A 16,523-nucleotide genomic window follows, 5' to 3' on the forward strand; every position below is an offset into this window, starting at 1 on the left:
CGGGATAGATGAGGGCTGTGTGTCCCTGAGTGTGTGTCCGACGCCGCAGCCTCGGCCGGAGGTATCCTGAGATGAGCCTTGCCTGGCGGGCGCTCCGCGCCTTGCGGCTCCGGCTCTTGGGCCCCGCCAAGGAGCTGGTGGGCACCGACCAGTTCGGCAACAAGTATTACCGGGTGCCCAAGCACGAGACCCGCGGAGGTAAACAACGGCGGCGGGCGCGGGGGGGGCCGTGTCCCGCGGTCCGCGTCCTGCTCAGCGCTGTGCGCGGCGGCTTCGCGGCGGTTGACGGAAACAAAATAGCGGGTGCTGAATGAAGGGAAGGGAAGGGAAGTGAGGGAAGGACGGGCGCGTCCCGTCCTTCGGGAAACACGAGCGGTTTCACAGGCTGGCGCCCTAATGCCAGAAAAACCCCTAAAGTCGATCGTCTGAGGGTTTTAGAGCGCAGCCACCGCTCTGTAGGGGGGAGGTAGGCAGCAATGGTTTGTGGTAATTAGGAGCGCTTTTGCATGTGCTTTGAAGGATAGGGTCCAAAGAAGGGCAGTGAGGCTGGTGAAGAGACTGGAGCACAAGTCCTATGAGGACCGGCTGAGGGAGCTGGGGTTGTTTAGCCTGGAGAAGAGGAGGATCGGGGAGACTCACCGATTTTTACAACTACCTGAAAAGAGGCTGTGAAAATTCTGCTTATTTTCTGTATATTTGTCACTGTACTCTAGCTCTGGCTTTAGAGGATCTAAAAAAACCTTAACCCCTCAGCATCAGCAGAATGAAAGAACTCCGAAAGGAGTAAGCAAAACTTCCACTCGCTAAGAAAAAATTGATGGTGGTGTTGTTTGTTTTTTTTTTCTGAAAGTGTTCAAACTTTGCTTTTGATTCTGTTGATTTTGTTCTGTGTTATAATAATTAATGGAACTCACTGTTAGATATTCTTGACCATGGGATGTGAGTTGTAACAGTCATTAAAGAGGGATGAAAATAACTAGAATGAGAACAGCATCAGGGGAATGGGTTTCAATAAATTCAGAAAACAGATAGGAAATATCCTGTGAATATCTTAAGATCAGTGAAAACTGATGTGAAATTAATTCATTTAAGATAGGTTCTTATCAAATTTTTTTTCTGAGTGGGTAATACTGCAGTGTTTAGACCTTTTGGTGTGCAAAATTTAAGAATATGTATTATGAATTAGCTATGTCGGTGCAAAGCAGGTTGACAACTGTTCTTGGAATAGTCTGAAATGTTACCCTGCCAGATGCAGGGGATCCACCTGTCAAAGTTCAAAACTACTATAAATCTTTATGAGGCATTTGGATGAAGAAAAATAAAGTATTTTTATTACATTTGCACGTCAAACTGTGCAGGAGGAAACTGGGAGTAGCTGGGAGCATGTCATGGCAAGTCACTGTCAAATTGTCATACAATTCAACTAGGGGACCTACTGGAATCAAGACATATTTATACCGATTGTGGAATCGAGACATACACAGAATGTGGATGTCCACAACTGACAGCATATAGTACAGCATGTATCATATTAGTACTGTTATAAATTTCATTTTTGTGATGTCCTAATTTGGATACCCATTTTCTTCTTCCATTTCCAACTGACAGACCTTCACCCACTTTCCAAAATGGATTGTCTTGTGAATGTGTATTATTATTATTTTAAGATACAGTTTTCTCTGAACCTAGCCAGCCTCTTGCTACAGTCCCTTGTTATGTGAGATTATTTGGATGTAGGTGATTCTATGTCCATTAAATTTGCACACACACTGGAATCTCCACTGTAATTTATGCTTTTACTTTTGTGGATGGCAGTCCCTGCAGTGTCAGTATAGAAAAGGTTCTAGGTTTCACCTATTCCAGAGCAGGGAAGTATGCCAGTCTTCTCTCAGGTTTGTATGATCTTGTGACTGAGGAGAAAGCAGTTCATTCTGACACTAGGGAAGTGATTACAGATGGTAGCACCTACTGCCTTGGGTTTTGGTAACTAACTGGCTCTCCCAACATTTTTGAGCAGCATCCTGCGTTGGTGACAGTTCTGTACAGCAGGGTCACACCGGCATTTGTGGGCTTTTATAACTTGAAGAAGTTTAAGGATATGGATGGGGGAAGGTAATAGAAATTGAGGAACATCTATAGAAAATAAAATGCAGAAAATTTCTGAAGCTCAATTTTTAAAGAAACTAAGAATTTAAAAGTGCTGAGAGAGCAATGCTCTTTTTTTAAGTGTTGGAGAGTGTTATTTGTTGTACATTAGGAAGATCTGCAGCATATATAGTTCATATCTTACCCAGTGCCCTGATATATAGAGACCAGTTCAGGATGGGAACAGCACTGGAAAGAAAATGAGTTGTAGAGGAAGTCCTGTAGAGACAGTCAGCTGTTGAGTACAGGTTCCACTGCAAGGTCACTGCAGTGTGTCTGCACTGTGTTTGCTGTCTGTCCTGTGGATCTGGGGAGGACTGAGTAGCTCTAGTACAGTGATGGACCTAATGTGCTTGATCCCTTTTTACTGTACTTGATCAGATATTGCAGAAAGAGCGTGCAGAAGAGACAGGTCCTGCCTTCTGTCTCTTGACTTAGACGTCGTGGGTCTATCAGGACAGGCTGGGCTTTGTTTCAGACCAGCAGGGATCTCCCACCTTCAGCAGGAGGTGAGAGTGGATGGTATAGGTAGTACCTACACTGCCTTTTCCTTCAAGCAAAAGCTGTCTCACACCTTTCTTTTGGCCTGCCCTAGTCTTCAGCAGGGGTTTGGAATAGAAATACATGAAGTGTGTGATGCAAAGAATGTTTTGTTTCTGCCAGTTGTGAATTGTGCTCTCCTACACTCAGTCCAGAGTACAGGACATTCTTGGAACCTGAGGCCTTTTCTGCATTAGTAGGGAGTAGTAGATACAAGTAGTTGATGCTGAGTTTTCTCACACCTCCGTCACTTGTGATTCTGAGAGTTTTCTTCAGATTAAATTTAGTATGTTTTGCTGGGCTGAGTGACTGCAATACAGAGTTGGAGATCTCAAAAAAAGTAAAAAAGTTTTAGGTATGTGCTTCAGATGTGGCTTTCAGATTGCCTTTGCACCTAATAGCCTGTTATTTTTTGAAATGTTTTATAAAGGAAAAAAGGAAAATTGTGCATATAGAAACTACTTTGAGATCTAAGTAATCATGTGGTAAATAGAGGCATCACAGGATTCACTACAAATCCTCACCTGCTTTGATTCAAGTCACTACAGTAGATGTAGTCTCACCAATATCCTAAGCTCTTGAATGTCCAGGTCAAACTCAAGATGTAGCAACTGTACCCTGAGACCACCTTTACATGTTTGCTGTCAAAGGAAAGTTGACTTGTGTTCCTGGTTTTGACTGTCTCTAAGTAACTAGGTTATTAGGAGAAGAGCTAACAATTTAAAATAAGTTGTTGTAAAGAAGTGGTATCCATTGTCAGTGATGTGCAAGTGCTGGTTTTAACATATATTTTGCCTTAATTACAAAAGTTCTAATGAGTAATGGCAAAAAGATATGAGTTTGCAAGAGTATCGTATTCTCCTGAGTGAATATAGAAAGGATTGGCATTTTGGAGAGGAAGGGAAGACAGATGTGTCTCAGTTTGAAGAGACTGGAAAGTTTGCTAAAGAGGATGAGTTATGAGACAGACCAAACTCCTCTCTCTCAGCAATTGTGAATTCAAAATTAAGGGGCTTTAATCGAGAAAGTGTGGAAAAAATCAGAAGAAATAACAACCCTTTATTAAAAGATATATGTATGTTGGCAAGAACAGTAACAGAACCCCCAAAAAAAAAAAAAACCTAGGCAATAGTCCTGTACCCAAAAAAGTCCCCTTCAAACAAAAGGAAAAAAAAAAAGGTCTGAATGAATACTTCTCTGTCCTTTAGCGCAGTTCTAATCACGATTGGCAGGGGCACTGTTGGGCTCTGGCGGTCACCGCGCGGGGAGAGGGGTCTGGGGGGGTGGTCTCAGATTGTGGGAGAAGCCGAAAAGAAACCAGAGACCTTTTCCCCAGTGGAAGAAGGGCAGGAGGAAAAGCAGTCCACCCCCACGGGACTCACTGTTGTTCTCAGATAACGGTGTTTCAAAGCTCCTCCTTTTCTCCCAGCGAGCACAGAGACTCTCCGATGAAAACGCAGCAGGTCCAGGCTGGAGACAAAAGACAGCTCGCAGGCAAGTTGAGGCCAGTAGTCAGGGCTGACCAGGACGAGAAGCCAGAAAGACAGACCTCCAGCCCTTCTCTCCAAATGCCCACATGCAGACCCCCGTCTCCGTCTGAGAGAGAGAACTCAGCTGTCTGACCTCTCCCCTTCCGAGAAAAGCCCAGCCACCCCCTCCCAAAACTCCTCCCCTCTCCCCCCAGAGTCTATTGGGCCATCCATTAGGAATGCAGTCTGGCTAGCTAGTTCTTTTGTAAGGCTAATTGACTCCTTTCCCCCTTTCCACTCAAACTCTGTCTTTCCTACAGTGGGGGGGCAGGGGGAAGAAAAAATTCTCCTGGATTTCTAACAAGATGTAAGACTTTGCTGTTTCAGTCTGGTTATCTTATTTCGCTTGAAAGAAAGTGAATGTTTAAAATCCCTAGACTGTGAGAATAAGAAGTCAGTAAATTCAGTAGAAAAAGTAATGGCTAGAAATAGAAAAGGAGTTAAGAAAAATTTTAGTGTCAATATGTAGAGAAAAAATCCTTAAAAATTAACTCTTCTGGCCACAGGAATACAGGAGAATTCGAAATTGGATTAGTTAATTTTCTGAAATCATGTTTAATGTTTATCAGAGACTTTTATTTTCAAGTGGGAAAAACAACTATCATCTTCTAAGTCAGGTCAGACATTCAGCACTAACTATAGTGAGATAGGCTTATCTGGAAGTAAAGATGATTCTGTGCTTAATGACATTCTGTAAGTGGTGTTTTTTTACAAGATTACCTTAAAGTGATGACAGTGATTAAATAGTACAACTACACTATGCTTGTCATTAGAGGAACATCCAGCATAGCTCATTAATTCAGAAATGACTCTTCAGTTTCCAGTCTTAAACTGGGTGTGATAAAAGATGGGAATAGACAATTGGGTAGTACTGATTGATAACTCATTTCAGTATTTTGGACAAGTATTTCACTAAATAGACTAGATTTATCAACATAATTCATTTATTTTTTCTTATTATTTATATACTGTCATGGCATTGCCATGGCTTTGGTACATGATTAATTTTTCTTTCTGCAGAAAATAGTTTTTAAATTGCAAAACAAATTCCTCATACAGTTTATTACAACCAAATATATCTTACTGGAAATAGCTGGTTCCATTTTTCATTGAAAATAATTTATAAAAACTCTTAGTAACTGGTTTATTTAAAAAATGCAGGAAGATGAGGCACTAAATACTTAAGATGTGGTATATAATTTTTTTTTTGAAAGGCTGATTGATGAGCAGCTTTTATTTAAACTTTTTCAATTTCTTCATTTGTTCTCTCATCTATTATAATGACTAAGAGTTAAAATGAGTACTGTGAAGTACCAGCATATGCAAATTTTTATAAGAACAGTAGGTCATCATCAAGAGGGTAGTTGATTTCAAAGATTATGTGTCAGTGTTAAAAACATGGTTCAAGTTTTGAGGTTACCTTTGGGGGAACAGCAGACTCAGGTTTGACTTGTTTTGGACCTGCAGCTTACCAGGAACAGCTGGATAAAGCCCAAAGCATTCTGTATTCCATAGGTTTTTGCATGTTGCATAAGCTCTGCATTAGGGGGCCATGTGTGGCCTGAGCTGATGCTGCGAACTTTAATAAAGAAACTGGTAAGCCAAAGTTTCTTGGTACTTTATAAATACCTTATAAATATCTAGAAATACAAGTGGCATTACCAAGTTTCAAGTGTAAATTTTGTTGCTAATAATTGAATGCAAGCACTGACTACTGTGGGAAACATTTTCTTCATGTGAAATGCCCGCTCACATTTGCATAAAAGGCCTGTATCTTGTGAACGAAGTTTTCAACAAACCAGAAATGTGCAAATAAAGAAGAATCTGTATAAGGAAAAGTACTAAGCATTCAGTTGCATAATACATGTAAGATGTCCTAAATCTGATTGAATGCAGACTTCGATAGAAGTATATACACCATTTTATGAAAATTAGAAAGATTTATGGTTCTGTTGAGATTAAAGGAATCCTCTGTGCTAGTTTTAGTAATTCCTTATTTTCTGTTTTAGGAAGTGGCCTGTTGCCTTCCTGTGTATCAGAAGTGTAGAGAATTTCTACTTTTCTTAAAAGTATACTATAAAATATAGTTTTGCATTGAAGACTAGACTGAAACATTCCTGTAATGTGATGATGTAATTTATCCCTGTAATTTATGATGCTTAAGAGAGTGGAAGGAGCGACATCTCTCCAAAGCATATCTTCTGAGGTTAGAGCTATGGTTTTCTTTTGACTCTGAATGCTAGCTTTCTGGATAACAGGAGTGACATCTGAGGAAGAGGCAGAAATTTATTATGATAGTATGAAGCATTTGTAAGCTGATTATTGGGTGTTGCAGGTAATTGTACAGAATATTACTGAACATAAAAGGTAGTTTTGCAAACTAGTTTTTCAAATGTTGCTGGAAAGATGATACATTTGTTATAGTTTTACATGCCTAATGTTAAGATACTAGTGAAACATAGAATTTGAATTTTGATCAACAAATAGAAAACAAAATTTTAGAAGACTTAATTATCTTGGATGTGAAGATAAGCCTATGGAGAAAGTGTTTGGTGGTTTGTGTTTTTTTCACATAGGAAAGTTGTTTTCCAGATACACACACTCACAGTCCAGCAATACCTGGCAGTTGGAAGCTTATCCAGGTGGTGGCAATGTTGTTTCAGAACAACAAGCATTGACAGCTGAGTATTACCTTCTGGAGCGATTACGGAATAAACAACCTATCTCTAAAGTAGTTGTGTGTATGTGTGTTTATACAGAAATAAATTGTGGAATGACAAAATAGCTTTTCAATCTGGGTGATACGTTATGCAGCAAAAGCAATTGCACTTTGAAGAGCTCACTGCAGATTACAAAAGCATTAACATATGAAAAATCAGTGTTTAGTTGCAGTGATATAGAATCATGGAATCCCTAAGGTTGAAAACACCTCTGAGTTCCTCGAGTCCAACCTTTGATTTGATTTTAAATTTGACTGTGTCAGCTAAACCATAGCACTAAATGCCGTGTCCAGTTGTTTCTTGAACACTTCCAGGGATGATGATTCCACAACCTTCCTGGGCAGCCCATTCCAATGCTTAACAACTCTGTCTGTGAAGAAACTCTTCCTGATGTCCAACCTGAATGTCCCCTAGTGCAGCTTAAGACTATGTCCTCTCATCCTGTCTCTAGCTGCCTAGGAGAAGAGACTGATCCCCACCTGGCCACAACCTCCCTTAACATAGTTGTGGAGAGTGATAAGGTCACTCCCGAGCCTCCTTTTCTCCAGGCTGAACAACCCCAGCTCACTCAACTCCTCCTCATAAGACTGTGACTCTTACCCAGCTTCTTTGCCCTTCTCTGGACATACTCGAGCACTTCAATGTCTTTCTTGTAGTGAGAGGCCCAGAGCTGAACACAGGACTTAAGGTGCAACCTCACCAGTGCCCAGTACAGGGGCACAATGACTTCCCTGGTCCTGCTGGCCACACTATTGCTGATACAGGCCAGGATGGCATTGGTCTTCTTGGCCACCTGGGCACGTGCTAGCTTATGTTCAGCTGTTGTCAGCCAGCACCCTCAGGTCTTTTTCCACCAGGCAACTTTCCAGCCACTCTGCCCCAGCCTGTGGCAGGTTGTTGTGGCCCAAGGGCAGGACCTGGCACTTGGCCTCGCTGAACCTCATACCATTGGATTCAGCCCATGTATCCAGGCTGTCCAGATCCCTCTGCAGAGCCCTCCTACCCTCCAGTAGATCAACACTCCCACCCAACTTAGTGTCATCTGTGAACTCAGTGAGGGTCCCCTCATCCACGTCATTGATAACGACATTGAACAGGACTGGGCTCAGTACTGAGCCCTGGGGAACAGCACTTGTGACCAGATGCCAGCTGGGTGTAACTCCATTCACTACCACTCTCTGGGCCTGGCCATCATGACAGTTTTTAACCCAGTGAAGGGTGCACCTGTCCAAGCCATGGGCTAATAGCTTTTCCAGGAGAATGCCGTGGGAGACAGTATCAAAGGCTTTACTGAAGTCTGGGTAGATAACATCCACAGCCTTTCCCTCATCCACTAGGTAGGTCATAGAAGGAGATCAGGTTGATCAAGCAAGACCTGCCTTTCCTAAACCCTGCTGGCTGGGCCTGATCCCCTGGTTGTCCTGTACATACCATGTGATGGCACTCATAATAATCTCTTCCATGTGTTTTTCCTTTAGTTGCCAGAAGTGAACTGACAAGAGGCATGGTATGTTAATCTCTCTGACTTGCAAAACCAGGAATAGCATTAAGTAGTCATACAGACAGGCAGTAACTTGCATATTATCTGTTGCTACAGCCAGGTTTGCTCTTCAGTGTGTATATTAGTATTAAACTGAGATGCTGATCTTGTTAAATTCTGCCTGCTGGTATTAAGGTTTATATGCTGTACATTTGTAACTTTTAATTATTGTGGTTTTGGCTTGAAAACCTGTGTTGATTCTTTCAGCAGAGGCGTGTGGAGACAGGATGGTTTGGTGTGGGTTTCTTTTTTTTTAGGTCTCTGATGGCCAAAAAATCAGATAGCAAAAAGAATACTTCTTTAGAAATTTCCTCGTGTTAATAACTTTTTTCTGTAGTGTATAGAGAAAGAAGCAGTGCAGTGCTAGAAAGAGAGTTGTTTTTAATAGGTGGAATAATCTTAGCAGAGTTTGTTAATCATGCTGATTTGAACAGCTGCCACCTGTAGAGCTGAGAGTAAGAGAGCTGAGTGTGTTGCAAACATGATCATCATATCTATCAGGATTGTTGGCATTATGCCTGCTTTATGACTAAATTCTATGCCTTTTAGTTTCATTATTTTGAGGAGAATTCAACTTACGTTTCTGGTTCCAAAGGAGGGAAAAAATCCATCATTAATATGCTTGGGAAGAACAAATCACCCACTCTGTGTAAGGTTTTAGGGTTTGAAATTGTATTAAGAAACTAAAGAACAGATTTAACCTGGAAGAGAGTGCGAGTGTGTCAGTAGCCAGTACAGGAAACGTTTTTTTCTAATATGTCTGTATAATTAATTTCAGTGCATTACTTAAATGAATTTTGGTTAACAAGATTATAAATACTGTCTACATACTTTGTGGATTGTGATTCTCGTGTAAAAAATTTATGTGTCCATTTCTGCTTGTACCTAATTTGGTATATCTTTTTTTAGAAACTGTTATTATAAAATAAGACTAAAAAGAAAATTAAAGCATTTAAATAAAAGTAGTGGGGCTACAATCTCATTTTAAAAGGGAAGATAGAATGGAATAACAAAGAGCTGAACAAAAGAGTGCAGTTGAGAAACCATAGTAAAAGAGATTTAAACAGGAAGGTTGGCATGCTACCCTGTGGGCCACTGTAACCTTTTTAATTTCTCCTAAAGAATAGAGAAGGTGGTAAAGAATTAGGTCTGACTTCTACTTTGTATGATAAGTTTCTTGTGTTCTTTATAGATCTTTAGAATACCAAATAAAGTTGCTGTCATCAGAAGCTTTATAGTCTTAAGGTCAGATTTGCAAAGATAAGAACTGCTTTGCTTGGAGGAGAGGGAAGAATCAGTTTCGTGTTCAGCTTCTGGATACAGGGATAGCATAGAAAGGAAGTACACCAAGAAATGACTGTGACAGGTTGAGGGAAAGGAAATTGTGAAATAGGGAGATGAACGAGATCTTAATTTGTAAATTGTGAAGGACCAGGAATTAGAATGGGGAAAATCTCAAAAGTGGAAAAAGATGTACAGTGATTGAAAGGACTTCATGATACAGACTTTACAGTTATTATGTATATACACATTGTGTGCTTCCCCAGAATTTGTACTTCCCGGCCATGTTCAGGCTTGTCCGCTCCCCTGCTTTCCTGCGGATTGGCTGGAGAAGCTGCAGAGAGGGGACAGCCTCCATTCGCCCCTTCTCTCCCCGGTTCCTCCCACATTCCTCCCTCTTTTGCCCATGGCCTTATCCTGGTTTGTCCCCCCGCTTGTCTGTCTCATGCTCCACCCTATGTTCTGGCCCTTTCCCCTCCTGAGCTGATAAAAGACAGCGTGCACGTGTGAATAAAGGATTCTACTTGCACCCTTCCTCGTGTCCCATTCCCTCTTCGCACCACGGCAGTAAATGTCCCTTCTTTACGGCCATGTGCATATGAAATGCAACATGTTATCATTTCATCCTCCTTGAAGTGAAGGACTGATTTGACTATCCTCATTCATCTAGATGATCTGGAAGCACCATGGAGGGGAACTGCAGTCAGTATGAAATTTCCTTCTGATGAGAAGAGGTCAAAGAAGGGGCGGATTCTGGCAGACTTGTGCAGGCAGTGGTCAGTGCTGTAGGAATTGAAAATGTCACAAGCTTTGGAAGTTAAGAAGCTTATGTAGTGATTGACATTTTGTGTCTGTAAGAGGGATATCAAACTCAGGGATGAAGAAAAGTTGGTCCAGAGAACTACAATCAGAAAGGCAGATTGAAAAGATATCCACTGCAAAGTCTTAGGAGCTGAACATACTAGCCACAATAGACTTTAAGAGAACTGAAGTCCTTGAAATAGGGTCACATCCAGTCACTGATATCCAGGGAGAAAGCATCATGGGCAGCAGGGGAATCTCCATTCTGACACCTGGAGCACCTTCTTGCCCTCCTTCTTCACTTGACCTTGGTGTCTGCAGAGCTGACAATATTCTCAAAATGAGATGCTGTGTAAGCAGCTTCTGTGCCAGAGTTGGAAGATGGGCAGCTCCTAGATTTGGGTCTGACCCAGATATGTAATAGCATGGGATAATGTCCAAAAAAATGGAGCCAGAATCTCTTGTGAACTTGAAGGTGAAATGAGGTTGGCTCTCTTGGTTAACAGAAGTTTGTCATTGATGAAAGGGAGAGATCTTGTTCTTCCTTTACTTTCTGTCCTTCAAGCTGGCACTAGCATTCATGAGACCTGTTGCTGTGCCAGTTCAACTCAATTGAAAAAGCTGAGCATGTGGTCCCAAGAGGTATGAAGCTGGGACAAAGGAAGAAGGTGGAACCTTTGAGCTAAAAGTGAGGTGGGAGATTGGTGACTCTGAGTGTGGGAACCTAGGAGCACATCCCTTCTTGTGTAGCTTAATCTTTAGTGTTTCTGTAGGATTACGGATGAGATTCTCATTTTTGTTTTGTGTTAGAACAAAACATGGATTTTTTATGTGCTGAAATAATAAGTTTAGTGTGATTTGTTACTATGATCACAGGTTTTTGGCAGGTATATTAAATACTTTTCTCAGTCCTGAAAGAAGCCATTTAACCCTGTCACCAGAAGAGATTATCAAATTGAGTATTTTAATAGACTTTATAGAAAGTTTCTGCCAGTGGATTCTCTACTAATCAGTCTATGCGGTCTGTGCAGATGCGGTACAATGGTAAGGTAATGCTTCCAAGGAGCTCTTTGTCAATACCAGACGAAGAGTTCTCCCAATTAGCCAAGGGACAGAAAATAAATTTAGCTTGATTGGTACACATCCATATGTCATAGAAGTCTACCTGTCTCAGGTTATAGAAAGAAGCTTGCAGAGGAGTTTGAAAACAAAGTAGCTTGTAGTTGAAGTGAAAAATAGAAAACCTGTGAAGTGTCTAAAGACACAATTGAACTGCTCACAGTTCCTGACTAGAAAAACAATTGTTGCAGCAGTGTTATAAATTCATGAGTAGGGTAGGATGCATATGCCAAGTCAGGAGAAAATTACATTGTTGTAGTTGTGCCTGCATGGCAGATTTAGCAGTGTGGGAAATCAGGAAAGTCTTACTGAAAAAATCTTATGCAAAGAGAACATATACATTGGAGAGAAATCCTGATTATAGAGGCAAGAGAGCTTCAGTTCTAAAACAACATCAGAAAGAAAGGAGGATATTGATGGCATTCTTCATCATGATTATGTGGAAAGGGAGGATAACAAGACCTGATTTAGACATGCTGATTTTAGTATCAAGATCATACATATATTTGGAGGTGTCAGAGGGAGACATCTTAAGACGGAAGGAGGCAAATCTTTAAATTCTTAGAAGAGAAGAATGTGGTTTTATGTATGATATGGGTGAACCCTGATAGTAAGCTCAGCAGAACTGTGGACAGTGCTTAGCAGTAACTTGTATCAGAAAGAAATAGTAAAAGTGATCGGCATTATGATGTGGTATCTGTACAACAAATATTTGTCTGAAGGATGTTTGTGTTGCAAAGACTGCAGTGTCTCCAGAGGTGAAACACAGAAAGACAATAGGGAATGAAGGACAGCCAGTGCCATGAGGCACTTGCCTTGTAAGTACAGCAAGATAATTATTAGTTACATGTTTCTGAGAGCAGCTGTTAAAACAATTGCTGCAAATGCTGTAGCGCTGGAGCTTTCTAGCTCATTTTCATGACACAACAGAAAAAGGTGGAAGCCAATGAAGTAATGTAGAGAGAAAATATAACTATAGAAAGAAATGGTATGGTAGAGTTTTTTTGAAAGCAGTTTTTTTGAAAGCAGTTTTTTTGACAGACTATATAGAGGAAATGTTATGAAAGGCCAAATAAGTATACGATGGCAATAAGGTGAGAGGGGCAAAGTCTTGGATCAAATCAGAAACTTTTCTCATAATGAATATAGTTAGAAAGAAATGGAATTAGAGGGACTGAAAAGTTTAGGAAAGTGCTTTTCAGTGGGAGCTTTAGTGTTGAACGATGATTGGTATTTAGGATTCTGTCCATTTCTAACTGCTCTTGGAATCAGCAAAGCAATTCAGAGAGGGGAAGAGAAGAGAAATTAACAGGCATTTAAGATTTAGGAGAGTCTTATGCTGCAGTGGTTTTTATTTTTTTTTCCTCTACCAAGTAGGGAATGTACATTATTTTCTCAAATTAACCCACGGTTCATTAATGCCTATTTTTTATTTAACATTTAGTTTGAAGTATTGCATAAATGTATAGTGTGATATAAAAATGTCAGCGTAATCTCTGCAGCACTCAATTCATTGGCTTTCAGATTGTGCACGTGCTTCTTAGAAGGCAGTAGCTTTCAGTATAATTTGAATTATATTTAAGTATTGGTCCAGTTAACATACAATGAGAAATTCAATTGTTGTGTACAAGAATGTTTTATCTCTGAAGTATAATATCTAAAATTTACAACATAATCTATTTTATTTTATAAATTGGAAAATTCTGCACTTTAATGTTAGATGGAAATTTGATCAGCTCCACTTGGAAGTGCTTCAACACTCTGTGCACTAATAAACCTAGAACTTGGAGGATATGGATAAAATAGAAGTAATTGTTTTTGAGAAATAGTGGTGAGGTTTTGAAATAAGGAAGAACAAAGTTAAACCCTAAAACTGAATAGGAACAAGAGGCCAATAATAGTGAATTAATACAATTAGGATGGATTCTTGGTTCCTGTACTTTGCATATATTGCAGCAAGCTCTATCATTAGTACTCTGGATATTTTGAGAAATAGAACCAGATTGTCTTGTTATGCCTCTCTTCCTTTCTGGCAGGCTCCACAGATAAAAATAACCAAATAATGTTCAAGAATCTGTTATAACGAAAGCTGTTATAATACGTTCAGTAATTACCATTCTTACATCTACCCTAGCAGAAGTTGTAGCTAAAACTTGTTCATGGAAACCGTATGTGTCACAGAACATCTGCCTCACATGAAACAAAACCGGAGTTCTCTTGAAATAACATTTTCAGAAAAGTTGAGGGCTCTTTTGTCATGATCAGCAGACAACATTCTAATAATAGCAAGTTTATAAGGATCAGTTTAATAAGAATAGTTTAAAAGGGAGCCCAGTAATTTTTCTCTGAGTGATCTGGCCTCCTTGTTTGCCAGAGCATAAGATTTCACCTAAGTAGTCCAAGTCACTCTGCAGCTGCTTGGGCCTTTTTTTGAGACTAACCTGATTTTTGATATTGACTGGTGCTCCCACATAGTTACTGTCTTTTAAATCAGTAAGTTATACTCAAGCTTAAGAAAGCAGTCTGGGAAGTTGTATAGATCAGTTTTGAGGGTTTGGAATTATGGTCAACTATTAGGTCATTCCAGTTCCCATAAAACAGAAGGCAGGGCAGGTAACTGAGGGAGTTGCCAGCAAACAGGAGACAACTTGACCAAAGAAATGATATAGTGATATATTAAGTGATAAAAGCTCAGTGCATTGAAAGTCTTCTGCAAGGCAATTATTCTGTAGCTCACTTTGAGGTTTCTTCCCTCACTCTGATAATTAACTGAAGGATTGATGTATACAAAAAGAAGATGCCCCTTTGAATTTTGTATAAACTGAAAGACAGTCTTATGTTTTGGAATGTGGTATTTGTACTGAAACATCCAGAAGAGAAGAGTATCAATCTTTTCAGTGATGGTAAAGTACAGGTCAGTAAACTCCCCACCCACCCCACCACAACATTCATCCGTGGAGAGAAGAAAACAAATAGGAAGTCAGTTAGTTCTTAACTACATGAATAGATAAATCATCTTTATTAGTGAATTTCTCTTTGTGAATTCTTCTTACCTCCTTGCTACATAATAAAGAAATATTTAGTTTGCTTGCAAATTGGAAAAGTGGTATTGTTTTACATATTTCGTGTCAGTGTCTAGAGAAGAGAGAAACAAATGTTTTTCTAAAGCAAAATATTTGAACTGCTATAATATGCTTGGTAGGCTGTGTGTACTTTTAAAGCTACTGTAAGAAACAATAACTGAATGAGAAACTTATTACTTTACTGTACTCAGGAACAGCAAACTGTTCAAAACACTACTAAAGTTTTGATTTTGGTAATTTATGCATCTGTTTTCTATTTCCATCAACATATAATGTAAGTTGAGATTTAGAAGACACTGTCTCTGTGAACTGTTTTGATGCTATAGAAAATTCTTTAAGTTGTATTGCAACTAATTAATTTCTGGGGGTTTATCACTGCAAAATACTGTAAAATCAATAGTGGGTTCAAATGACTGATTTGAGAGCATTTGGAATGTTTTGAAGGCCTTTCTATTTTCTTCTAAAAAGAACAGAAAATTATATCTAATTTTTTATGTAAAATAAAAAAGAAACAGATAATTTTGCATGGATTATTTTGAACCCTTTCAATGGTAGAGTGAGATAATGAGGAGAAAAATTACTTGTCTCAAGCTGGCAGGGAGTGTATCTGGACTGGCTCTATTTTAGTGCAGCTCAAATTCTAACATAAGAAAATTGCAGAGATTTACAATTCAAAGTGTTTCATCAAGGAGAAATCTACAGATTGTTTTGACACTCATTTAGAAATTCAGCATGAAGATGGATGTCTCATGAAATTTGCAGCTGCTGGTTGAATTTATATTTCCATAAAGGCCATCAACAGTAGCAGCCTGCAGGGGAAGTGGGGGAAAAAATGACAAAAATTGTGAGGCTGGCATTTTTTCCTCAGCCTTATAGTAGCAAATTACTTGTAGTAAGGTCTTATACTGACCAGGATTAAACAGAAATATAGGCATCCAGAAGGGAAAGATTTTTCAGTTTAATTGATTTGAACTAGGAATGTCTGAATTTTGATATTGAAATACAGATTTAGTCATCTGTACATATGTAAAATGCAACTGCAAATCAAAAGTGTCCTTAAACTGAAAAATAAGATTCTTACTGGTAATTATAGAATATTTATCATAGAAGTAATTTGATTTTATAATAAATTCCCAGGATAAAAAAATTAATGGTATTGAAATACGCTAAAGTAGGTTGTCTCCTAAGGGTGAAAATCTCATCTTTACTTTCTCCCTCTCATTCATACGCACACATAGATAGGAGAGGATGTGTAAGATCTGAATTTATTTTTCTAAATAATAAGTCTCATTTTATTGATCATTTAAAAAACAAACATGCATTCACAAAAATAAATCCATGTTGTCAAAACAATTAGTAAGAAATGACATTGAGACAAATACTGTAACAGAATTGAACAAATTTGTCTTTTTTATTTAGAAAGTTTTGTATATTCCTGTCTATTTCTGGTTTTGTGAAAGGATCAGGGCAGGAGGGGGAAAAAGTTAAATACTTCTGAAGTATGTCCTTTTTTGATAGAAGAATTGTTATCAGCTTTGAGAGATTCTAAGTCCCTTGACAACTTTGTTTCAAAATACCTGTGCATCTTAAGACTATGGAAAAGTTTAATGGTTAGCTGTTTTCATTCATCTTGGTGTTGAGAGATTTCTTCATGCAACTCCCAGGCACAGCAAGGCAGATGCACCCACCGAGCTGTGCTTAGAAGCCTTTTCCTTATAGTCAGTGGTCTGCATCTGTGCCATCCTATGCTGCAGTTCCGTCATGT

General features: G+C 39.4%; 1 protein-coding gene across 1 annotated transcript in view; it reads left to right on the forward strand.

Moving 5' to 3' along the window:
- The first annotated feature begins 71 nt into the window (after positions 1-71).
- The window catches only part of NDUFAF2 (NADH:ubiquinone oxidoreductase complex assembly factor 2), a 53,872-nt gene continuing 37,420 nt past the window's right edge, over positions 72-16,523 (forward strand). The window contains exon 1 of the mRNA XM_064643193.1: positions 72-198. Within this exon, the coding sequence (XP_064499263.1) occupies positions 72-198 (127 nt within the window). The remainder of the gene's footprint in view (positions 199-16,523) is intronic.

The sequence above is a fragment of the Pseudopipra pipra genome, chromosome Z, assembly GCF_036250125.1.
Source record: "Pseudopipra pipra isolate bDixPip1 chromosome Z, bDixPip1.hap1, whole genome shotgun sequence".
NCBI classification, from domain to species: Eukaryota; Metazoa; Chordata; class Aves; order Passeriformes; family Pipridae; genus Pseudopipra; species Pseudopipra pipra.